At 30.5% G+C, this 26,335-nt stretch overlaps 2 protein-coding genes and 1 pseudogene across 4 annotated transcripts; 1 reads left to right on the plus strand and 2 right to left on the minus strand.

Annotated features, from left to right (window-relative positions):
- Positions 1–1,854, plus strand: LOC114170398 (F-box/FBD/LRR-repeat protein At1g13570-like). Its single transcript, XM_028055876.2, has 3 exons — positions 1–924; positions 1,005–1,142; positions 1,477–1,854. Exons 1-3 carry the CDS (start codon positions 1–3, stop codon positions 1,786–1,788), a joined length of 1,374 nt encoding a protein of 457 aa, XP_027911677.2. The 3' UTR covers positions 1,789–1,854.
- Positions 1,855–3,300: 1,446 nt separating this feature from the next.
- Positions 3,301–5,525, minus strand: LOC114169266 (F-box/kelch-repeat protein At5g60570 pseudogene; annotated as a pseudogene). The gene is made up of 3 exons (XR_014986645.1): positions 5,351–5,525; positions 5,079–5,131; positions 3,301–4,911 (listed from the first exon to the last, which is right to left on the minus strand). The product of XR_014986645.1 is annotated as an F-box/kelch-repeat protein At5g60570 pseudogene (transcript).
- Positions 5,526–19,552: 14,027 nt separating this feature from the next.
- Positions 19,553–25,735, minus strand: LOC114169265 (serine/threonine-protein kinase GRIK1-like). Of its 2 annotated transcripts, none has more exons than XM_028054332.2 (14): positions 25,610–25,735; positions 25,337–25,456; positions 24,973–25,158; positions 24,489–24,870; positions 23,833–23,907; positions 23,702–23,746; positions 23,457–23,531; positions 22,990–23,077; positions 22,735–22,859; positions 22,415–22,510; positions 20,526–20,592; positions 20,322–20,437; positions 20,050–20,128; positions 19,553–19,966 (listed from the first exon to the last, which is right to left on the minus strand). In XM_028054332.2, exons 4-14 carry the CDS (start codon positions 24,816–24,818, stop codon positions 19,824–19,826), a joined length of 1,239 nt encoding a protein of 412 aa, XP_027910133.2. In that variant the 5' UTR covers positions 24,819–24,870; positions 24,973–25,158; positions 25,337–25,456; positions 25,610–25,735; the 3' UTR covers positions 19,553–19,823. The 2 variants fall into 2 exon arrangements, with proteins under 2 accessions (XP_027910133.2, XP_027910134.2); XM_028054333.2 differs by having other exon boundaries at positions 25,606–25,693.
- Positions 25,736–26,335: the final 600 nt, after the last annotated feature.

Here is a 26,335-nt window from a genome sequence, read left to right on the forward strand (position 1 = left end):
ATGACTCAGGGGAAGATAATCGCACAAGAAATGCCAAGAAAAATATTGGTGACATGGAACAGAATTGAAAAGAGAGACATCATAAGCACCATGCCGAATGAGATCATTGCAAATGTTTTATCTCGGTTGACATTGAAAGAAGCTGCTAGAACCAGCGTATTGTCAACTACATGGAGATATCAATGGACCTATTTCAATGGTGACTTGGACTTTGATAATTCTCTCAGGACTCTTCTCTTGCGTCATGAGCATGTTGGACTTTTGACCAAGTGCAAAGTTTTTGTTCGTGAGTGGGAGAGGTTCATGAGCCGTTTGCAACATGTGATGAAATCGCTGAAATGCCACTCCATGCATGGACTCAGAATCTGCATGGATATGGGCAACCCTTGGAAGGTGACTGAGTGGGTGAACTTTGCTGCTGAAAAGAATGTTGAAACGTTGGACCTGGATTTTTCATACAATTTCATGGAACCATTCTTTGAAATAAGTGAGAACATTCGTAATGTGTTGTCAAAGAGTTTTGAAATGAGGGCACTGAGAGTTCTGCGTTTGGCTTCTGTGGACGTGAGTGGTGAGATCATTGAGAGTTTTCTAGCATCTTGTCCACTGCTTGAAACATTATGTGTCAGAGGATCAAAAAGCGTTATGCGCTTGAAAGTTCAGGGTCAAGGACTGATGTTGAAGCATTTGGAGTTGGTTGAATGTCATATTTCGCATCTTCATATCTGTGCTGAAAATCTGGTGACATTTTCGTACACTGGAGATTATGGAAATTTTAACTTTGAAACTGTTCCAAGCCTTGTGGAGGTCTCCTTTGGAGGAAAATATTGTAATTACCTGCTATCGAACATGGAAGATGTTCAACTTTATGCAGTGCTTTCGCAGGTTCATGTTCTGAAATTGGAACTGTTCATACTTTATGGGGTCAGTGATCATAGCATTTTTACTTTCTTTCCTTTGATGAGTCATTTTCTTTTATGTTTCATGACATGATCCACTTTCAGGGAATTCTTGAAGCCCTGCCTGTGTTAGGTAATGTTAGGCACCTGGAACTGCGAATTCGTCACAGGTGTGGAGGGCAACTTGATCGTACTGTTTCATTGCTGAGTGCATTCCCTTCAATAAGTGTGCTTAAGATTAAGGTAAAGAATGACAAAATATCGAATTTATATTATCTGCTGAGGTTTGGATTAAACAATTCCAAATTTAAACCAAAGTGCGTATATTAAACAAACATGCAAGATCTACAACATGTTCATCCATGTTGTTGTTGTGAATGCTATTCTCAGATGTTGATGTCAATCACAATTAGATATCTGTTTGTATATGTCAGAAGTCACACATCAATTATACATCGATTAGAGATAAAACAAGTTTATAGTATATAAGTGAGTGCAAATCTCATCTTATTAGTCGATTTTGTGGAGTTGAATTAAGTTTAAAGTTTATTTTTTGACGGTATTTGTGATTTGGCAGTTCATGAGGACCACTATCTGGGAATTGGATGAGGGGTGGAAGGCCAATCTGAAGCATGAGTATCCAAACCTGAGGGAGCTGGAAGTGTCTGGGTACCGAAGAGACTCATGTCAAATTGAGTTGCTGATCAGTATATTTAAAAAGGCACCAAATCTGAACAGGATCGTTGTGGATCCCTTGACTTCAATGCATGTGCAAAGATCACCTGATGTCAAGGCCAGCATTAGAGAAACGCAACGTGATATGACAATATGGTATGTTGATGCTCTCAAACCTCATGTGCCTCCTTCAACTCAGTTGATTGTGCTCTAATGCCAAAAGAGGTTACCAATGGAATGGAGGCTTCTTTGGAGGTTTATGATGCTATGTCAGCTTAAAATTTTCAGACTTTTTAGTTGCTGCTCTTGTCAAAGCATTCTGCATTAACTCTTGATACTCTTCAAATTCAATTTGATTGAATAATCTGACTCCATTCCATGTTTGTTCTTCTATATTTTAAAATATCTGCAGGAACCGATATGATATATTACATGGTTGACAGTTTTATTTTGATTGAAATCCCCTCCTCTGTGCTGCCAGAGTTGTACCAGATACTATTTTTTTCTTTTTGGAACGAACAACATGTTTTTTTTAGAATTGAAGTAATGGGTTGAGTCTATGATACTCATGTGACTTTTTTTTGGAAAAAATCTCGAACTTCAAAAGCAACAAACAGCAAAAATTGTTGTCACAATCTTCAAAATTGTTTATTCTCCATGTCAATACAAGAATTAGGCATTTAAAATAGTTAAATTGAACTTGTAAAAAATTATTTATTCTCCTTGACAATTGTTTTTCATTTGAAGTCCTAGAAAATAGAAAGATTGGTGTCCAATCCCCTTTCACCTAATTGGTAGAAATATAATTCTAGTTTCCAAGGAATATATGCACCGACATGTAGTAGTGGCTAAAATCACTTATTGGAAACACACACACCAATGTATTCCCAACAACATGGCTAACATAAGCTAATGTCAAAGTAGTAAAAGTAGGAAAAGGATGAGCACAAAACAGGTATACATCAAAACCGATAATCACGTACTGTGATCACAAATGGTGAATATAATATAATTACGAGGTATTTATAAAAACTTTTCCCTTTTGTGAGGAAACAAGAGGGGTATATTTTTTACTGCATGGCCCAAGAATGAGTGAACTATAAATTATTGTAACTCAATGAATAGTGGCCATTGCACTGAGCCTTCTGTCATGAATTTTAATTTAGTTCATCAAGGTAATAAAGGATGGTCCCAGTCTCCCACTTAAACCAGATGATTAATGAGGAGAATCATTTCTAGTTCAAGTTGTATAATTAAACAAATAAAGGAAGATGAAAACAGTGTCTCAATGAAGGAAGTACAGCTGGAACTGTCGACAATGTGTAAAATGACATCATAGAACTGAGGGGACCTCATTTTCTTTTGGCGGCTATCTAATATTATTGGCCTAATATGAGATGCAGTCTTCATCCTTCAACTTGGTGCATCAGTTACGGTCCACAACCCACGGAAGCTTAGTTTCAAACTCTAGAGAAAACTCTTTCAAAATGAGTTCAGCCTTTTTACTGAATTTTTTTGTACTGTTATCTGCTAAGTATCTTCAAAATACACGGATATTGGTGATACTTTAAAATCTTTTAGATGTACTTTAAAATATCAAAATCAGTGTTATTTTGAAGACACAACAGATAAAGTCGAGAATCCAAATTCTCTTCAAACACACACTATTCCACTGAGCATACACAGAGGGCATAAATTTTGAAAAATATAACAGAACACCATACACTAAAGCAAAGAATGAGCATTGAAGTATTAAAAAATAAAACTATGATTTATTGGTTTACATAGTTGGATAAGAAAGGATACCAGAACATATCCGTGTAAGCCTACTAAGTAATGTTGAAAGCAAATAAAAATTGTGGATCATGAAAGCGAGAAACGCATCCAAATTTGAAGATGTCAAAAGTAGAAACCCGAATTCTCAGACAATTAGCTTAGTAAATGAGATGAATGAAGTAGGAAGCAAGCACCCCTGAAAGCTAAGTCAGATTGTAGATAGCAGCAAATGTTGTGGTGAGTCAATCTAGAAGCATCTCACCAGACCATCCCATAACAGCACAATTGTAAACAAACACCCCAACATGCTCCTTAACACCAAGTACTTGCCAATCTATGGTTCCACCCCTGACCCCTGTCCTAGGACACCATGAGTTCAGTACAACAGCTTCACCTTCTGGACCTCTTTGTCCACCCACAACCAGAAGTTTCTCTCCACAAGCCTTGAAAGCCAGGCCCCATCCATTTGAAGAATCAGCCCGAACTGGAAGTCTTCCCAGTTCACTCCAACTGTTATTTTCCTTGTCATATTTCTTCACCATGTTGGTAAGATGCTCAACTGCATACAGCACATTATCCACAACTGCCACAAGTGGAGGAGCCTGAGCAGCCCCATTAACATACGGGTACATACCCTCTATTTTCCGCCAATTTCTTGTCTTAAGATCATACTCCTCCCCACAAGTCAATGAAACAGTAGGACTTGACATGCCACCAATCACATAGAACTTGCCATCCATGAAAAAACCAGAGCACAATCTACGTGGTGTGTGCATGTTCGGCAACAGTTCCCATGTACCTGAAGAAGAGTCATACAACTCAGCTGATTCAAGAACATTTCCATACTTATCACTTCCACCAGCAACAATGGCAATTGAACCAAGACTGCCAGATGCGAACAAGCACCTAGGTCGGTTCATCTCCTCACACTTCACCCAACCAAGGCAAATCAAGCTGTACTTCCAAATGGCAAAATCCATCAGTTCCCTTCCAAACACCAACAATTCACCCCCCACAGCCAAGGACTCCTTGTCTGCATGATTAAAACACTCATCACAAGGTATTTTAGGTAATGTTATCCATCTATTTCTCTTAGGGTCAAATGCCTCCCACCCTCTTGGATCACAAACCAAATAAACCAAATGCTCTAGCTCCACAATCCCTAACTTCTTCCTCAGCCCGGATAGATACCCACTCCTAATCAACAAGTTGTAGCTTTTATTTATACATGCTAGTGAAGCATAATCAGATCTACTAACCCAAGCAAGACAGTTTAGCGCAACATCATCAAAAAGACCAGGGAGAAGCGAATCATTTGGTCCAATTCTAGGAAAACCATCATTACCTCCTACCCTTGTATCCAATTCCACAAAGCTATTATTATTCTCTTTCTCTTCATCCTCCTGCAAGGAACAAGCAGCCAAACGTATCCTCTTTGTCATGTCAACAACCCTTCAGCAGCAGCAAACCCCAGCAAAAATCTTCACAGTCACTTCATATGCAACCCACAGCCACAAAGTATATGCCACCAAACTCCATCTCTGTAGTCTTTCCATCAAATCTATATGAATTTCAATTAAAATCTGGAACCACCTTATACTAAATAATCATCCCTTTACGGGACTTAAACCCATTTGGTACATTAACTGGAAAACCATAACCTCAGATAAAAAGAGAGAAAACAGTAAATAGAGTTGTGGCAACAAAGATATGAGATTCTCGCAATACCAGAAAATCAGCAATTTTCGTTATCTGTTTTCCGGCCTCAGAGACAGAATCATCTGCAAATTCACAATGAACAAATATAAAATGGAACAAACTTGCATGCAGACACAAACACAAACTCCCAGAGAGAAAAATTAAATTTTGAGATAAAGGATGTACTCTGATCCAATTCAAGAAGCAGGAACTGGGTTCCGATCCAAAACAAAAAGGAAGGAAAAAAAAATGCATGAATTTCTAGAGTGGGGAGTGAGAGAGAAAGCATAAAGTGGGTGTACCTGCAAGTGCGGAGAAGGACCGGATCTCGGGTACGCCGCATGATTCGACGGAATTCATGCGCCGTCAAACATGTTTTGCCGGAAACCGGCTACAGGAAGAAAGGGTGAAAGCTGTGTTTAGATAACTTACAAGTTAGGACACATACAGTGCTTGCTCCTAACACTAACCATATAATAATATGCGACCCTGTTACCAATAAAATCTCCTCAATTGCTGTTTGTTTTGCTGCATTTCTCAATAAATTATTCTTACATTTTCTTTTTCAGAATTCTTAATTTTTGTCATTTTAATATGACATGTAATTATATATTTTGTGAAAATTTATACAAAAAGAAAAAAAAAATAATCCAAAAATTAGTTGGACTTGAATTACTATAAACAATAGTAACTGTTCCTATATTTCAGTGTAAGTTGTGTTTTTCTCTTTTCTGTTGAGTTGGGATCAGTTTATTCAGATGTTGTGTTGTCTTGTGATTTGGTGTGCAGCAATCTTTTCCGTAAGGTTATTTTTTATTTACCCATTGGTTAAAAGCTGTTTTTAGTTTGATGTAATTTTACTCTGACTGAAATGCATTTTCTTGTTAAATTAATTAATTAATTATTGTAAAGTAAAACTGTCCTGAGATATCTATTAAATATCAGGTATAAACATAGATCATTTTTTAAGATATCAATTTAATTTTGGAGTTATCAAACATTTATTTAAATATAAACAACTAGTTTGAAACAGGTGATCCGCGTGAGTAGTAAAAGAGTGTTTGATAATAATAATTTTGTTTAGAAAAATATATAATTAAAATGCACACAAATGTTCATAGGTATCAAGAATAAAAACTTTAATTTTATTATTTTCATTTAAACTTTATTAATAATGATTGAGATAATTAAATTGTTATTTAAAAACTTTATATTTCATTTATTAAAGAGTAAAATTATATTAATATGTAATAAATCTTGAAGTAATTAATAAGGATTTTAAATTTATAAAAATAAAAAATAAAAAAATAATTACATATTAATGTCAACTTTTCTTTTAATAACAAGTATGATAGTTACTAAAGATCCCAAATATACATTTAACTATCTCTACAATTAACTAAATTTAATTGAAATTAACAAACTTAAAGAAGTAAATTGTGTTCAACATGACTGCGAATTCATTAGTTCATTAATCAATACAATCTATGCACATTACCATTACTTATAGAAGTAAATTGTGTTCAATTTCATTCACGCACACAATATATTTTGTGTACCAATGTCAAAGCAATCCTTATTGGACACCTTATTCATATCAAAACTATTCATGCATTCATAGAACTTTTGAGGCTCTTCTTCACAGTATACCAAAGATCAACCTCTAATTCCAAACATTATAAATAAATTTAGTTTTGATGATGACATTCAATACATGTCATTTGAGGAAGAAGATGTTGTCAAACCATCCATGCAGTCCAATCAAAATTTAAAAATTAAACTACAGGAATTTATGCATTACGAGTCAAAGGAGACAACAATTTCTATAATTAATCATACCACATCAACAATGGGTACAAATTCATCGGTTTGGAATGAAAGCCTCACATATACATAGCACGATGTATAATAATGGGTGTTAATGACACCTCGTACTTGTCTCTCAACATTACTTTCTCGAGATCATTGTAATCTTGATTCAACACAAATAACCTTTATGTTGTTCCATTATGTGAAAACCAACTCCAACATTCCCATTAAAAGTTTGATTGCAAATATCAAATGTCATTTCGGCTATTCGGCCACGTATAAAGAGTGTGGTTAGAAAAATAAAAAAATGATTGTGATGGAGTTTGGCGACCGGGAGAAATCCTATAATGACTTACCCAGGTGGTTACAAGCTATCTAAGATAGTAATCTAAGGATAATTGTGCAATGCTCGGGTTCTCCAATTAGTGTTGATGGTGAGATAGACACATCATGCTATATTTTGGAATGTGTTTTCTGAACGTTCAAACCATGCATCGAAGGGTTCAAATATTTTAAGCTCGTTGTTCAAGTAGATGGAAGATTCTTAACATGTAGATATCATGTCACCTTACTAACTGTAATTGCTCAAGATGAGAATACAAACATATTTCCTTTGACATTTGCTATAGTGGAAGGTGAGGGTGAGACAAATATGTGTTTGATAACTAATAGAGGCAGGGGCATTTTGTCAGTCTTACGCTCGGAAAAAGTTGATTGGGAATAAAAAAATCTTCAATCAGTGTATTGTATACATCATATGGCTTCAAACTTCAACAAAAACTTAAAAAATGCCAACCTAAAGAGAGAAATCATTAACATGGGTACTACATTTTCTCACCTTTGCTATCAAATCCATTAATTTAGTTGAAACTATATGTTATTTAATTTATTATGTTTTCACAGCTTACAAGATCAGACAACCAATTTTGAAAGAAAAAATTTTCGCAACGAGGTCTCAATTCCCTTATATCTTGGATAGATAAAATTTCTTTACATAAGTGGTCTCATGCTTTTTACGAGAGCGGAGATACAACCACATGACAACAAATCTAGATGAGTACATGAACTTAATGTTAAAGGGAGTTTAAACATTACCCATCTCTCCTATAATAAAAACAACATTCAAAAGGACAAAAACATGGTTTGTTGAACGAGGCTTGAAGTTCGATTCCATGTTAAGAGTAAACCATCAAGATCCATAAGACATAATTGCCATACTTAACCAAAATTAACAACAATCAACATTTTGTCATGTTCATCGATATAATCAAGAAATTCAGAATTCGAGGTGCAAGAGATATCAACATCCCACCAATATCTCCTGAAATCAATTTCATACATTTATCAGATTAAAAGATTGGTGGTGTGATTATGGTCACTTTCAAGCAAATCGCCTACCATGTCATCATATCATAGTTGTTTGTTCTTTTTCTCATTTATTGCTAACATAATTTATCGATCTTGTTTATAGTCTCGATACAATAAATAAGGTTTATGAAATTCAATCCCATCCGATAAGAAATGAAGACTATTGGTCCACCTATATAGGTCCAAATTTCATACTAGACTCTCAAAACACAGCGTAAAGCATAGGAAAGACCAATAGTCATAATGAAGGTCAGCAGGGAACATGTCCATTTTATCAATAAAATTTATTGCTTTGTACTTTTAATTGCTTTCTATTACGAATTTAACTGTGTACTTTTTATTAATACATTATTATTCATATATATTTATAAAGGATTAATATACAATTCTTCTAAATCGATACATTATCATTCATATACATTTATAAAGGATTAATATACAACTCTTCTAAATTGATAGTATCTTATAAATAGATTTACTTTTGTGCATACTTAATTAGATCTCCAAAATTTAGTTTTTCTAAATTTAGATTTCGTTCATGTTCACTATTGTTAGATGCATTTCACTCTGGAGTATAAACAATTTCATTATATTGTAATTGATTACAAGTGGATATTCAACAAAAAAAATGAACTTTAATAATCAATTACACCAACCTAATCAATGTCCATAACACTTTGGTAATCAATTACATTTTATTGTAATCGATTACTGGATCTTGAAATTAGAAGTTGTCTACTCCTATACAACTTTCATTTGATATTGAAAAACTTGTAATACTCTCATTAGATGTCTATTGACTATAGAAGTTGTTTGCATGCAACACAACTTATTTATTTTTGAAACTTCTCTCAAATTTATCTAATTATGTAATTATGAGGGTACATTTGAAAAAAAAAACAAGAATTGTTATTATATGTTACATGAGATTAGTTAAAACTCAATTTATTTTTATATATTAAAACGACAATGAATTATATAGTTGGATATTAGGTTGAAGAAGATAAAAGGACATATCTTAAAATATGACGGCTGAAGTCAACACATATTCTACTATCAATTTTATTTAACTTTTAATATTTCCGAATATCTAAATGATAACCCCAAAGCAATTATGACAGTCGGTTTGGTTCCTTTTTCAAAAGTAAATATTATTACAAAATAAATTGTTTTAAAAAATTATTGTAAATATAATTTAATAGTTTTTACCGTTAACTTTTTTATGGACCAAGAATTTTTCGAAAATAATTTTGACAAAGTTGTTTCTTTAATAATAATATTTTAACCTATTTTTTTATCCACTTTTAATCTATCATTTTAATTATTATTAAATCATTACATCATATCACTAAAAAAGAATCAAAATAAATAATTTAATAATAATTAAAATAATAAATTAAAAGTAGATAAAAAATAAATTAAAATATCATTATTCTTTCTTGAAACCTTCAGCGTTTTATATATAAGTTTAGTTAAATATATAAAATGTTATAGTAAATAATTATTTGATTAAAAAACAGCTTTTTCTTTATTAAATACAAAAACAACAAAAAAAGGTTAGATGAGACATGGATGTATGCATGTAGATGATGTGCACCACTCAGTATTCTTCCTGCTTATTCAACTCTACACAACATTTGTGTCACAGCTGCTACAGTGACCCACTTGTTTGTACCCATCAATGTAATGCAAACTAAACACACCTCTTTTTCTTCTTTTTCAGATAAACAAAAATATCAATAATAATAGAGAATTGAGAATAAAATTAATAGTAATGGTAATATAATATTTATAATAACGTAAGAATTGTTTAGGTGTTGTGAAAGATTTTTTATAGTTGATGTGGTTTAAGATTTTCGCATAGAAACAAAGAAATCTATAGGTTTCACAATAACAACATTTCATGAAGAGTATTTATAGTTTTTGTTTTTATTTAAAAAGATATTTGTGTGCAGCTACTTTTAGGAATATTTTTTAGATTTCAAAGTAACTTAAAAAAGAAAACTTTTTTTATGAGAATACCACTTTATCACGCATCTTAATCAAGATAAAACTCTCTAAAACACGATAATATCGTTTTTTAAAATAAAAAACATAATTAAATTTTAAGAAGATAAACTTAGATTCTTTTAATTAAGTTTTTATTAATTTTTTCTTCTGTTAAACACTTAAATTTTTATTTTTCTAATTGAATTATTAACATTTAATCTTTTAGTTTTTTATATTTTGAATTATTAGTATTCAATATTTTGTTGATCGAATGATGTGACTGATTTTCTTTTTATAATTTACTAGTATATATGTATTAAGAAACGTGAAATGTGGAATCTCATTATTAATATAAAAATAATGTCGTGGATAAAGTAGAATTTCAAATGACTTTTAATGTGAGGTTTTTATATATTAGATGATTTTTACATTATTATTTATAGTGGTCAATATATTATTTTCACTATCATCATTAATAAAAAAAAATTGTTATCTAATAAATTTTTTAATAAAAATTACTCATATTTTATGTTAGTTATATTGAATACAAAATTTTTTAATTCTTAATAATTTAGACAAGGAACTATAATATGATCAAAATATCACTCATACTATGTAATAAATAAAAAATAAGTTAATTAAAAAGTATAAGTATTATAATTACTCAACACACAAACAAAATTTAACAAAGACTTAATTAAAAATATCAAATTTGATCATGACTTAAAATTTAATTTAACCTAAAAAAATCTTAATAATATTTTAAGAAACATGAAAACAAATATTATTTTTGAATTCCTAAAATGAAAAATAATAACGTGAAACGAATATCTTTTAGATTAAGGATTAAGGATGCATTTGGATTTAAGAATGGATTTGAGAGTAGAAACAAGTGAATTTGAGAGAAAAATAAATAAAAGTAAGATTGTTTGAATTAAAAGAAGGAAGATTTGATGGTTAATGAATAAATAATTTTTTAATAAAATTAATTAATTAAATAAATTTTAAAAATTAATTTATATTAATATATTTTAAGTATTTATTATATTAGAATAAAGAATAAATATTCTATTTTAATTAATTACATTTATTTATTATATATAGTTTTAGATATAAATTATTATAAAAGGTATTGAGATAAATTATGAGATATTTAATTATATTTAATTATATATTTTAGATTTAAAAGTAACTTAAAGAATAACCATAAATAGAATACCACTTTATCACGCATCTTCATCAAAATAAAACTCTCTAAAACACGAGAATATAGTTTTTTCAAATTGAACAAAAACAGAATTAAATTTAAGAAGATAAATTTAGATGTTTTTATTATTTTTTTTTTCTATTGAATATTTAATTTTTTTTCTTTTAATTGAGTTATTAACATTTATTTTTTTTTATAAGTTTTTATATTTTGAGTTATTAGTATTTAATTTTTTGTTAATTAATTTCTTCGTTAATGAGTTGTGTGACTGTTATTTATTTATTTATTTGTTTTTATATATTAAAAAATGTGGAGTCTTCCATTTAATATAAAGATGAGATAATAGTAAATGTAGAATTTTAAGTGCATCGTTATATATTCCATGATTCTTACATTGTTATTTGTAACGACCAATAGATTATTTTCATCGTCACCATTAATAAAATTGTTCCCTTTAACCCAATACGTTTTCTAATAAAAGTAATAAAGATTACTCATCAGCCCGGAAGAACATTTTTAAATAACAACACATATTAAAGATAAAAAATAATTGATTATTATATTGACTACGAAGGATTGATATCTTAAACAATAACCGTTATGTTATGAATAGAAACATTATAACTAGTTTGTAAATTAGACTAAATTTTGATAATTAATATTAATAATAAATTTATACTTTAATGGGTCATTAATTATAATTTTTATTTTATTTTGTAACAGTATTTATTTTATAAATTAATAATTTATAGTTTATAAATTAATATCTAAATTAATCACTGTAATAACCAATTTTTTTTTTCTTTAGGATTAATTGTTATTCAAAATTTTTTTTATAATGTCTTTTATGTTAACTGCAATTTCATGATTTATTAAATACAAAATCTCATATTTATTAATAATTAGAGACAAGTAATTAAGATGATAAACAAAATAATAATCATATCATCTTATTAACAAAAAAAAATTAAGAGAATATAAATATAGTAAGTAACACAAGTAAAATTTAATGAAAGCTTAATTAAAAATGCCAAAATTATAGTAGACTTCAAATTTAATTAAATATAAAAAATAATCTTAATAACTTCTTAACAAACATAAATATAAATAATCTTACTTTTGAATTTCTATAAATGAGAAATAATTACATGAAGCAAACACTTTTTTTTTAGATAGAAAGTTTTTTAAGTCCATGTTAGTATTTACATAATTTTCAACGTTGTATTCAAAGAAAATAAAGATAGCTATGTACATTATTCCTGTAGTTTTCTTTCTATCTGAAAACAAGTTTATTGAAAATGTAAAATATAAATACTTAGCAGAAACTTAAACCTCTGTTCACTGGTATGTTTAAAGGAACTCCTTCCTTATACTGTGCAGAAGTTATAATAATAATACATAGAACATTACACTCACTTCCTCTCTCCTCCATGTCAAATGCTTATCTGCACTTATTCCAACACACCAAGATAAGCCACTATGACATTTAGTTATTGTCTGCGACCATTTCCAAAAAAATTCATTAATATATATATATATATATATATATATATATATATATATATATATATATATATATATATATATATATAATTTCTATTATTTTTTGAAATAAAATTTTAAATGTGTGTTTTGAAAGTATGAAAGGTGAATTTGAGAGAAAGGTGAAATTCACACCCTTCATATGATCTCATTCTCGAACTCACCTCTGGCTCATCTTTGCACTATTCAGATGATCCTAAGTTTATTACAAGAAAGATTGAAAGAATGTGATTTTGTGTCATTTCATCAGCATGATCATGCTTATACACACATTTGACAATATTATGATACATGATGAAAATGTTCATGTTTGTGGGTATTTGCAAATAAATTTGCAACGAGTAATTAGTAGCTATGAGTGAATATTTTAATACATGTATATAAACAGTTCAGACGTGGATACCATATTACTTGTGCTCACATATTTTAAATTTTTTGTGAATATATTTTAAACAAATACTTGGTATGGTGGGTAAATAGACAAGTAACAAATGAATTTTTTTTTGTTACGAGTCAGATTGCAAATAGACATTTTTCGTGCTGACCTGAGAGATCCTAATCCATACATTCAAAAGTTTATTGTTGTAATAATATTTTAAATATAAAAAGGAAATTGATGTGTTATCGCTACCGAGATCAAGAAAGTTGAAAGGATAAAAAATACAATTACTAAATAGTCCTTAATAACTTAAGGTCGTTTATCTATGATGATACAATGTACTGATACTTCAACTTAGGTTACGTATTCGTGTCTAACGTGTATCGTATCCGATACTTTAGGATACTTTAATGATTATTTATCAATGAAATATATAATTTACAAAGTCGTAATACATTACGATAAAATCTTTGAATAATGACTAATTTTAGTAACAAAAAATTAGTCACTATATAGTGACCAATTTGACAACTAAAATAGTTCCAAAAAATTATAATTGATTTCTAAATTGATAATTAAAATAGTTTCAATTATGAATTGGTTTTTAAATTGGTCACTAACAATAGCTAGCTACCAAAATAATTGGTCTCTAATTCGGAAATTTGGATTCACATATTAACAATAATATATTTATTATTTATTATGTTTGTAAGAATTATTGTAAAACTTTTAATATTCATATATTACATATCTATCACGTATCATATCCCATTATTTTAAAAATAGACGTATTGACGAATCGGATACGTGTCGTATTCGATACACATATCGTATATGCATCATAAATGATAATTAATAATAATAAATAAGTTTAATAACAATAGTAATAATGAATACAAAATATTGAACAATAATATTATAGAGAAAATAATACAATAAAATAAAATATTAATAAAATTTATAACGACAAAAATAACTAGTTTATAATAGTATTAAATTTTTAATTTAATATTTAATTAAAATTATTTTTAACCAATCATCATATATTTTATTTTAAATTAGTTTTTACTAATTACATTTCATCTTTTATTAATTTTAACCACAAAAACAAATATGTGTATTCTTATCACTTAAACTAGAATTTATGTTTTATTTATCAGATCTTTTACAAAATTTTACAAACTTTATCTTCAAATTTATATGTTATAACCTCCAAACTTTTAAAACAAACAATATCAATATATCAATTTATATGCTACACAATCTGTATTTTAAATCCTCCCCTCAAAGGTAATACAACCAAAACAGTATATATATATATATATATATATATATATATATATATATATATATATATATATATATATATATATATATATATATATATATATATATATATATATATATATATATATATATATATATAAATGAAAATAAACACAGCCTAACGATGAATTTAATTTAAGCTAGGATGCAGTTTTTGTTTACTGTGGGAAGCTGTGAATAACTGAGAATTATGTCTGGATTACAGTCAAAGCAAAAGTAATGTCAGTGACACTCTTTACATCATTTTCAATGACAAAGATGTTTGCTTTCTAAAGTAGTATTTCTAGAAACAATACCAAAAAAAAAGTTGTTTTTTTTAAGAACTTGTAATTAGTCAAAACTCAAATGATAACAACTAAGAGTTTAAGAACCGAAAAGTATCACAGTTACCAAATAAATTCAAAGGAAATAAATTTAAAGAAGAATGAAATTTTAACTCACTTTTAACCTATTATTTTAATTATCATTAAATTATCATATCACATTATTTGAAAGAATCAAAATAAATTATCTAACAATAATTAAAAAATGAATTAAAAATAAATTAAAAAAAAAGTAGGTTAAACTATCTTTATTAAATTCAAATATAATGATTGAAAAACATACACAACCCTTAACCTAAAATAAAAATGAAACAAAGTGTATTTTTGTGTATTTTTTTTTATCAGCAACACTCTTTGAACTCTTTCCAGAAGAACGAGTTAAGTAATAAAAAAAGTTTAAATATGTTATTTTCTTTCATTTTCAAAAAAATTGAAATTAATTCTTTTTAAAAATTTTAAATTAATTTAATATTTTATCTTTAAAGATATGTAAATTTAATTTTTTAAATTATATTTTCTTAAATTTTATTTAACATTTTAAGTTCGTTTCTCAAATAATATCGAAATAAACATATATCATTATATAAATAAACTAATATATTTTAATATATTATATTAAAATGTATTTGAGACGACAATTAAATTTAATAAAATTTGATTAAAAAGATTGAATTTATATATTTATAGAATTAAAAGACTAAATTAATTAAAAATTTAAAAAAATTAATTTTAATTTTTAGTAAAATTTGAAATAAAAATATATATAATTAACCCTAAAAAAAAGTTGGTTATGACAGAGAGGTAGAAAATATTTGACAGTGAAATTGGCATCGTTAATATAGAAGTGGCTCTTGGATGAAAGGATCCACATGGGAATAATTAATAGGAGTGGCATTGCACTGAATGAAAGGAAAGGTTTTATCTTTATTGGGTATGTGATGTGATTGAAGAGAGCAATAATTTATGAAGGTGATATTTGAGAAGGGTGGTTCTTTTCTTTCTTTTGTAGCAGAGAGAGTGTTAGTGTTCTCATTCTGTGTCAGAAAATGGAGAATGGTTTTATGCAGATTTCAGACACCATTCATTCATTCATTCATTCATCACAGTAATCTCCTGCGAATTTAGTCAGTGAGTGACTGCGTCGTGTGGTCCCTTCTTCGCTGTACTTTTGACCTAATGCACCCATCCCATCACACCTATGTTTATAAATTCATAACTTTTTCATTCATCAAACCAACTGTTTCTTTTTTTTTTTTTCTACATGAAAATAAAGATAAAGATAATATATTGCTTAAATGGTTTTTACTGTATCAAAGTTTTGGTACCTTAATAATTAACTTTTAGAATGAATTATTTTTTTAAATTATTTCTAGAATTTTATTTTATCTTTAAATAAAATTATATCTTTATTTTGTTTTTACATTTTGTAAGAATTATATAAAACACCCTATAATATTCTAGTTTACCGTAAATGAAAATTATTTCAAATATCGTGTACGAATTAACGTGATCTAGTGGAATCTAAATTTTCGTTTTCATTGATAGAAAAATTAAATTTGACACACGTTAATGATATTAAAATTATTTAAGTTTGAGTCGTTTTATTATAATATATTTAAAAGCTTGTGTAAAACTTATTAATAATAGACTTTAAATGTGTCAGACCCTTTTTATTTTATTTCTAGAAAGGGTTCTGGCATGACCTTTTAAGAAGGTCAAGAGTCGGTCCATTTTGGAGACCCAAGACCCTTCCTTTTCGGTCCTAATACTTTCACTTGTTTTATTTTCGAAAACAGTTTTCCCCTCCCTTGTAGTGCTGTTAGAGCTATGTTAGGGTATCAACTTTTGCCTCCCTAAGCTAATGAATCGTCCTTGTTCGGAGCTGCCTGAGTTCATATCTCCATGTAAGTTATATTAAAACATCGTTTTCTTTCCGTTGCGCTTTGTTCTTAAGCTATGGTCTCACGTAGTCTTTGTCAAGGTCTCATTTTCGTACTCGTTTTTCATTTTCTTAAGCTACTGTTGTGTTGTAGTGAGTCTTTGTTAGAGCTCTCTTACGCTACAGACCTCTTTTTTTCAGATAAGGGAAGCTAGGGTTTACATGTTTTTTACAATATTCTGCTTGTTTTGGTTTAGTTTCATGTTTATATGGCTTTGCTGTTGTGGTTGCTTGGAAAATGTTAACACGTTGGTTTCAAAATTTCTGATTTTCGCATGCGTGAACATAGAGAAAACCTGGTGTTTTTGCCCAGGCAAGCAAGTCTCACCTAAGCGAGAGAGTATAAGAATTTTTACCCAGGTTCTGCTTCGAGTGGTCGCTCAGGTGAGGAACCTTTGTTTTGAGCGATGAGTGATCTCGCTGAGGCGAGGAGGTCTCAATTAAGCAAGAATTCACAGAACCCTTACTGTCCCACCTCTCTCGCCTGAGCGAAAACTTTCAGCCTGAGCGAAACTGGGGCGGGTTTCGTGCTCTAGTTTTCTTTACTTCTCTAATGTGGTTGTTTGTCTGCATGATAGAGTGTTTTACCTTAAACACATGAAGTATGATGCCATGTAGGTTGTATGAGATTAAATAAGAATGAAATTTTGTTATAGAGTATGAAATGGAAAACATGACTTGTTTGGTTGGTGGTGGATTGACATGAAAATTGAATGCTTGAGATGGCATGTGGAATTTGTTGGTAGAAGAGTCTCAAGAGAAACTCTTGGTGATGATGTGGTTAGTGTATACCTTGATATAGGAGATGTCTATATTAAGAAAGGTATCTTGAACTCTAATAATCATTCACACTCATATAATCATATAAAGTAGAATGATTCATGTGATGAGAGTGGTAAGAGATCCTAATCTTGGGACGTATTGTGTCTAAAACATTAGAGAATTAACCCTGAATGTGGTTGGATGATAACCCTATATATCTAGACTATGCAAAGTTTAGAAACTAGCGTGCATAAAAATTGAAATTATGAATGTGGAAACCTTTTCACGTATATTTTTTTATTTTCTTATTAAAGTTCTTATTAAAGTTTTTTCCTTCATTTTCAAACGACATGATGATTTGTTTCGATAAATGGAATATGTCATGAAGGGGATTATTAATTTGTGGTTGATGTATTGATACTAAAAATCATTGATAAATTATTTGTTGTTATCATTTGGTCCGATTCTTGGGTTAAATATCATTAAGTGACAAGTTATATGTTCCAAAATATGTAAGTAATATGTAATTATTGCACTTAACGCCATATGACTCAGTGATGAGAGAAAAATTAAGATAACTTTCTCTTCTAGAACATATTGTTCAAGAATCATAAGTTGCTTGAGCATATTGTTCAAGAATCATAAGTTGCTTGAGCAATATAACTTATGACTTAAGTGTTGTTCTAAAAAGTTAAGTGTAGCGGAGACAATGTACACATATCTTGAACACTTGAGTGCCGGTGGAAGCTCAAGTATTCAATGATGCTCATTTTTGAGAAGTGGTTGTCAAAAACACTTTTAGGATGAGATGATCATTTAAGCAAGGAGAACAAGAGGGGTTGTTTTTTTACTCATATAACAAGATTATTGCTCAAGCAAGATACTCAATGGCTTGCTTGTGACAAAGCAGAAAGGTTGCTTAAGAGAACAACTCAAGCTATGTGGAGAACATCTAAGGATAATCTTAAAAAGCAGGATTAAGGTTGTAACGAACATATATTTATTTCAGTAAGATTAATGTCAAACTATTTGACCTCAAATACATTTAAAATAATCAACTTGTACATGGAAATATTAGTGTCGGTTAAAGATGAAAAATGTTCTTATTTGAATAAACTATATATTCTAAAAAGTTTACCCTTTGAATGAGCAAGAATAAAATCAATACTCCCAGTTTGTTTTCTACAAATATACATGAAAAAAGATGGTGAAGCTGAAGCAAGGAAACTCATTATATTCAGAGGAAAAATTCCATCATAATACCAAAATAGTCTTTTGCCTTTCCATTTAATACCAAACTTTACTTCAGAAACAATTTTCTGTCTTTTTCTATTACAGTATGACTTTCTAGCATGCACAGGCTGGGGCCAGACAAAAAAAAATGATTGATTACATAAAATATAATTTATGGTAGTTATTGTATGAAATTGGTTGAGTGCGTCCTACATACATGAGATATCTCCAATAAGAGAGCATGAAGGAAAATACAAGTATAAAAAAACAATGCTCCAGCAAACTGATTATGATATAAAACCAAAATGTATCCCTAGTTTGTCTGTTTCTGTGGTATAAAGATGAGGCACATGCAGAGGAAGGAAAAGTCTAGATAATAATAACAACGAGGGCAACAAATGATTCTTTGGGTTGGTGCTTTTCACCCTTTATCATTAAAAGCGCATAGAATAAGAACATGATACCTGCTTTATTCCACGTGACATCAGAATCAGAATTTATAAAGTTGTTCCAGCTCATTGCGGTTCTTGATAGTATCTTGTCAGAACAGGTGTTTTACTCTGCATCTTTAGAGACCGTGGAAATTGTTAGGGTAGCCATTTTCTTGGTAGCTATTATGCAAAAAAATGGACCTAAAAAGCATTGTGCTTGTTGGTGGTCAATGTATACAAAGATAAACATGAGTAAGTTTCTACTTCTGAACATCAAATTCTTTCACCAAAAAATAAATAAACATTTGTTATCCTCTGCTACTATCATGCCTAGATGAGCCACAATTTCTTAAAGTTTGAGATTCCTTCAAGACTGCCTCTCTATAATATCATAAAATACCAAGACTCAATCAAGGGGAAAAAATTCAGGGTTTTCAACTGTACATAAATGCAAGCTAAAATTAATTTTAGATGGTCTTGCTCTCATCATGGTTTCCAATTCCTAAGCTCTTCCTTTTGCACCAACAAAGGTACTCGGGAATTGGCCCATCATCTCCAATAACCCAGCTATCTTCCGCAACATCACCCAAAGTCATCCTTAGTCTTGGATCTGCAGATTTCAAATGTACCTTAATCATTAACAAAGAAAATATAATCACGTGACATGACAGAAATACAGAACGTTATGCATACCTTTCAAAAGTAAGCCTTCTATCAAGTTCTTCAATGGCGGATTCAAATCATTGGGGAGTACCAAAGGATTATTGACTATCTGGATTTAAAAAAAAACAGCATGATAAGTTTGTAATATAGGTGCTGATTAAAAAAATTGTGATGTAGGCACCAGTCAACATGAATGTCATGTACAATATCAGGTGAAAAAGTTAAGAATTTTTTTACAGGAAAGGTGAGAACTTGCGAAAAGTAACATTTTTGTTGTGATTATAAGTCTGTGTAATTCTTACTTTGTCGTATGTATCTTGAAGTGTGTCTCCAAGAAAAGGGTATTCCCCCAATATCATACAGTATAAAGTAACTCCTACTGCCCAGGTGTCAGCAGCTTTACCACCATAGGTCAGACCTACAAACAACCAGACACAACAGCAGTGAGAGCCCGTACTTCAACTACATATCAATAGAACCTTGCAGGCTTGAAAACTAAAACCAACCTAAAATACATTCTGGTGCAGTGAAAACAGGAGTGCCAGGTGATCGACGAAGCTCATCCTTATTATCCTGCAAAATGAAACGGTCAAAGTTTGTTGTAAAAAAAGTAACGGAGAACAGCAGATATAGAGTTTAGTCTTATATACTAAAAAAAGTAACTAGGATAAGATGTGAATGATCCAATTGAGAACAGCAGATATAGAGTGTGGTCTTAAATACTAAAATTTTTTCTCCGTTGTATTTTCCTTAGTCATAGAAGATTAGCTGGCTTTTGCCTGAACAAAACTCTGCCTCTGTATGGTAGCATTAGTCTGTTTGAATTAGGGGAAAAGCATTGTTTTTTCTCTATATATGCTCATCATTAGTGGGATATGGCAACAGACTAGGGTGATGCAACCTCCAACCACAACGGGGGCATGGTTGCTTCACTTTTCCATGTGATGGGGAGTTAGAAAAGCATGGCCACCAAAATCACTTTTGGTATTCTACACCGAAAAATTTCAGAGCCAATGTCATTTAATGCGATGAGAGTTTGTATTCTACCCTGGAAAATAACCTTTTTTACCCTGTGCTTTATTTAATTTGTTATATGCTTTTGATGGATATTTTTGTGATTCCCTCATTTAACACACAAAAGAGCACAGAGGGTGTTTGTTTCACGTCATTTTCTTTAATTTCTGCGGATGTGAAGATTAGAATAGATATTTTCATGATTGTTAGGAAGTTATGAAAATATATCCCCAGATATATGTATTCCCAGGAAATTAATATTCTCATGAATGTGCAGATTAGAATCAATATTCTCATTTTCAACCAGCACGATGATCAAGACAACCCCACCCTGCAACTGAAAATAGCTTTCAATACTCCAGTATCAAACAAAAACACATGAACGACCCCCATGCCCCTTCAGGCAGTGCGCCACTTTCTGCAGTACTTTTGCACAAGAAACAGCGCATCAGAGCCATTGTACTTGCACTGGAAGATCCAGTGACTCCACTGCAAATTGAACTACTTCACATGGCTGTATTAAGGATTATCAAGATCCTCCACCTTATCGTGCTCCTGTGGTGGCTTCATGGCACTGCCATACTCGACCTCCATTGTTGTCATCAGTTAATATCTTTGGGATAGTGGCTATTCCCACTATAGGGTTCATAATGATAACTACGTTCAAAAATTACAGAAACCATTACATGTTCCATATAAGCTTCTAGGACTTCCCAAGTCCTAACCCATTCAATGTTGCCAACATCTCTAACAAGATGTGTGCCTGACACATGTGATGTGCAAAAAGAATATGAAAAAAGTCAGTTGGTTAGTTAGAGAGCTATTGTTGGTTTGGATTTTATAGCTGTATCATGTTGGGTTCTTTCTTACAAAAAAACTATGGTTACTGCACATCATAGACAAATTGAAACAATAACAAGTGCAGTGTGGTGAACAACTCTTTGATCTCTCTCTTTCTGTCTCTGTCTTATCTGTTCTATTATTCTTCTATCTTTACCTCTTTCCCACCTAAATTCTATATCATTATCTAAACTCAGTAGGCCAGAATCAATTATATCATTGATGATCAACTAATCACCTATAGGGGAAATCAAGAGTTCCTATGCCTTGACACTAGCAAACTTCTTTATTACAATTTGTGATAAATTTGTTTAATGAAGTCATTACTTTAATCTCAACTATTGATGAGCGCATTAATCAACTTTCATCCTTTACTGTAACCACATTTAAAGTTTCACACATGTGCAATCCTATTTCAGTTTCCCCTAAAAGAAAAGTTTCACATGTTGCAATTGAAGAAAAACTAATGGCTAGTAAACTCAACAGCTTTGATGTTATTTTAAGTAATCAAATTTGCATTTGGAGACCGTAACAGTATTACCTCAACAGCCTGGCTGACACTGAAATCCCCAATCTTCACAGTACCATGACGAGTAATCAACAGATTATCCGGTTTAATATCCCCATGTACTATGTTCTGCTTTTCCAGAAAAAAAATCAGTAAATTGATCAAACTACTTTAAACATATTTGAAAATAAGGATATGAGCATCTAAGATAAATGGTGTCATTTTATAATTTCTTTTCTTTGTTTAACATGAAGACCATCATATATTGCTATTTATATGAAAAAACTGTGAGAAAGAGAGAGAGAGAGAGTTAATTAGTATGAAGCACACAATGATAGATAGAGAAATATTACATGAGCATGAAGATATGTTAATCCAGAAACAATATCACGCAAGTATCTCCTAGCAGTCTCTTCGCCTAAGCCACATGCGGGACCTGTACCCTCACAGACCCATTTGCCTTCTACGTATTCAAGTACTGCATGAGAAAAATCAGCAGTCAAGCATATGACTTCAACTGTATTATTTATCTTCATTTCAACTCAAATACACATAAATTTTAGTAAATCATTAAATAAGAAAACCAAGAAGAAACTAGTCCTCAGTACCCATATAGAAGTTATCCGACTCTGGGTCATCAATCACCTCAATGAGATTGACTATATTAGGATGTTCCACCATTTTCATAATGAGAACCTGGAAAAAGAAAAATAATATTGGTCTTTTAACATACTATAGGGGCATCAACAGCTAAAGCAGATAGATTTAGAAAACATAGTTTATCATAAATACCAAACCGGGAAGCATAATAAGCTGAAAAGCATGCAACGGAATTTTCCAGAAAATGGGAGGTACAAATTTTACCAAAGAAAGAATGTGGGTACTTTCTAAAAGTAAATAAATGGGCAGTACAGTCTAAAGAGAACCACAAATAAAAACAGATGGCCCATGAGGTAAAACCATATAGAGGCATGCATGAGGGAATTATATAATGTATTTAGCAAAATTGAACATATTCATGTTTTATTTCCAGCTCAGAGTTCAGACTGAAAACCAAAGATACGAAGAAATATACCTCTCGTAGTACATCAGTCATGGCAGTTTCCGAGGGTGCAACTCGAAGCTTCAGTAAATGAGATTTATGAAAGGCCTTCAATTGAAAAGATATCAAGCTCATCAAACGACAAAAAACACCACTATCTTCATAATTATTGGAACATTTAATACATGTTAAAGTCCAGTATAAAAAACTAAGTCCATATGGTAATGTTTCCTACAGTAATGAATAATCTGTCTACCAACACCAAAATTTTTCCTTACCTTGATTGCATAATGCTTTCCATCCACAGAGCTACGATAAAGAGCCTGTAATGCATGTAAGAAAGAGGCTCAGGAAAATTGTCTTCATTGAGACTGGAAAAGTAATCAAGTACCATGAATACTACACTCACCACTTTTCCGTAGCTACCAGAACCAATCTTATACTCACGAATATACTCATTTATCATCTTGTTCCCATTTTCATCCTGAAAATAAAAGTTCAATATGACTTCCAAGTTCTGAGAGAAAATATATCCACAACAACGGAGAAGTGTTTCGTCAATACTAGTAAATCTTCAAATAGCCATTATGACTGACAGAGGTGTAAACTTCATTGCAAGATTAATATAAACCAAGAACTTATGGGTACAAATGAAGAAGCAAATAACACAATAATAGAAAAAATAACCCAAGACATTTCAAATATTCAGCCACAACTTCATGTCTAACACTGAAAATGGTGTATGTATGATATAAAAATTACATTCTTTGACATGTAGCATTCCATTAAAAATCTATAATAGTTCATTTTCTATTTAAATTAAATACATATAATAAATTTATATTGCAGCTCATAATATAAATACACCACATCATAAAAGAGAGGAAGTAACTGGAAACCATAAACCACATAAAACAGTAAGTACAATTTTCACCCAAATATAATCAAGATCAACCAACATATTAGATACTACTAGCTCTACTAGTCTTGACATTTGACAACACAGAAAAGGTAAAAATCACAATTGGAGTAAAATCTATAATGCTACACCCACACAACAATTACCTCCATGCGAACAACTTTGTGAGTATCTTTAACAGGAAACTGCCTACAAACCATGTCATTCTCTACTCTCATGTTCAAAATTTCTTCTGATCGCTTGGGCCGAGTTTCTTCCCCGGCATCATCTCCACTAGTGTTACCAACCTCATCGTTATACAAATGCTCGCCCTCTTCATCTTCAATGTCGTCATCAACATCCAACAGAGGCTCCTGGTAGAGATTATTGTTAATGGCAGGCTTAGACCTTTGTCTTTGACGGTTAGATGTCCTGATGAACCCAAAACAACTACAGCACCCCATCACACAGGCAAAAGAAAGAGTCTTTTCGAACATGTGGAGCTTGGACACTAAAGATGATTGATTATGAGCCTAAAAGTTCTAAAATCTACAACAGCAACAAAACAGTTAAGTTCACTATGCCAACAACAATAACGCATGACATCTTCAAAATCAATCATTTTATCAAAAAAATATTTGAAGTTCTTACCCAATTTAAGAGGGAAGAAAAGAGGGCTTCAAGGTTCAAGCCCTACTCAACGTTGCTGTTCCAATGGGTGCCATTCAGCTAGGTGGAGAATACGAGTTGCGATATAAAACCCACAACTACGATTCGCATCCAACAACATTATGTTGATAACTCCAGTTTATAACAATCGTAGGAGATTTCGTTGACCTTTGGCACGAAAAAGGAACAGGTGTAATTTTAACAACAGAAAAAAACAAAAATAAAACGCAATCACCGCTAAAAAAAGACAAATGGGTCACGATTGGAGAAAATAAAATTGATAAATTTACTTAGAACCTGGATGATGCCGAAAACGACATATGCATGCCAATGTTCATAAAGTTACCTCCTTTTGATGCTCGAGAATGACAAAGTGCGATAGCCCTAACCGTCACCCAGCTACAGAGCAGACCTAGATTTCTAGCGCGAATCGAGGGTCTTTCGGAGACCCATAAACCCTAAGTCCCTAAAATCAATAGGGAAAAACGAAAAAGAGAAGGGAATCGTAATTCAGAATAGTAATTGAAATTAATTCAATTAAAAAGAGAAAAGGTTAAAGATTAGTGATGAGAAGGGCGAGAGTGAAGTGGAACTGAGAAAGGAGAGAAGTGTAACTAACGATTTGGAGTGAACAGAACAAAAAGAAACAAAAAAGGAATATTTTGGAACCGCCGCTCCGAGGAAGAAAATGCCTATATTGTCTTTATCATTTTAAACTGAATAATCTAGTAATAGTCGATGGTCTTTCATGGTACTCTCAAGTACTTATATTCTAAAACTAAATTCATTTTGTTTTCTTAAATTCACTAATTGTTAGTGTAAATTTATTTATTTTATCGTATTTTTATCTTATCATAGGTTATCTTTTAAAACCATTAATAAATATTTATTTTTATTTTATAAAGGAGTTGTAAGGTTTTCTTACGATTTAGAACTATAATTATTAATATTTTAAAATATTAATAATAAGTATTTGTTTAAATCTATATTTTAATATAAAAAATTTGATGTAAATTTAATTAGAATGCGAATTTATGAAATTTTAACAATCGGATAATTATAATATGAATCACATAATTCTAATATAAAATATTATAATAATATAAAATATTATAAGTGTTGAAAAATTTTAAAGATTAAAAAGCTATGAAATATATGAAACATAAAATAGATATAATATATTAAAAAACTTGTTATTTTATTTTGTTTATATAATATATAAATATATATATATATATATATATATATATATATATATATATATATGTATATATATAAAACCCATTTTAACCCATTTTTTTATTTATTTTTAATCTACCACTTTAATTATCATTAGATTATCACA

Source organism: Vigna unguiculata, chromosome 11 (assembly GCF_037176805.1).
Source record: "Vigna unguiculata cultivar grain cowpea cultivar isolate G323 ecotype 2 chromosome 11, ASM3717680v1, whole genome shotgun sequence".
Classification (NCBI taxonomy): Eukaryota; Viridiplantae; Streptophyta; class Magnoliopsida; order Fabales; family Fabaceae; genus Vigna; species Vigna unguiculata.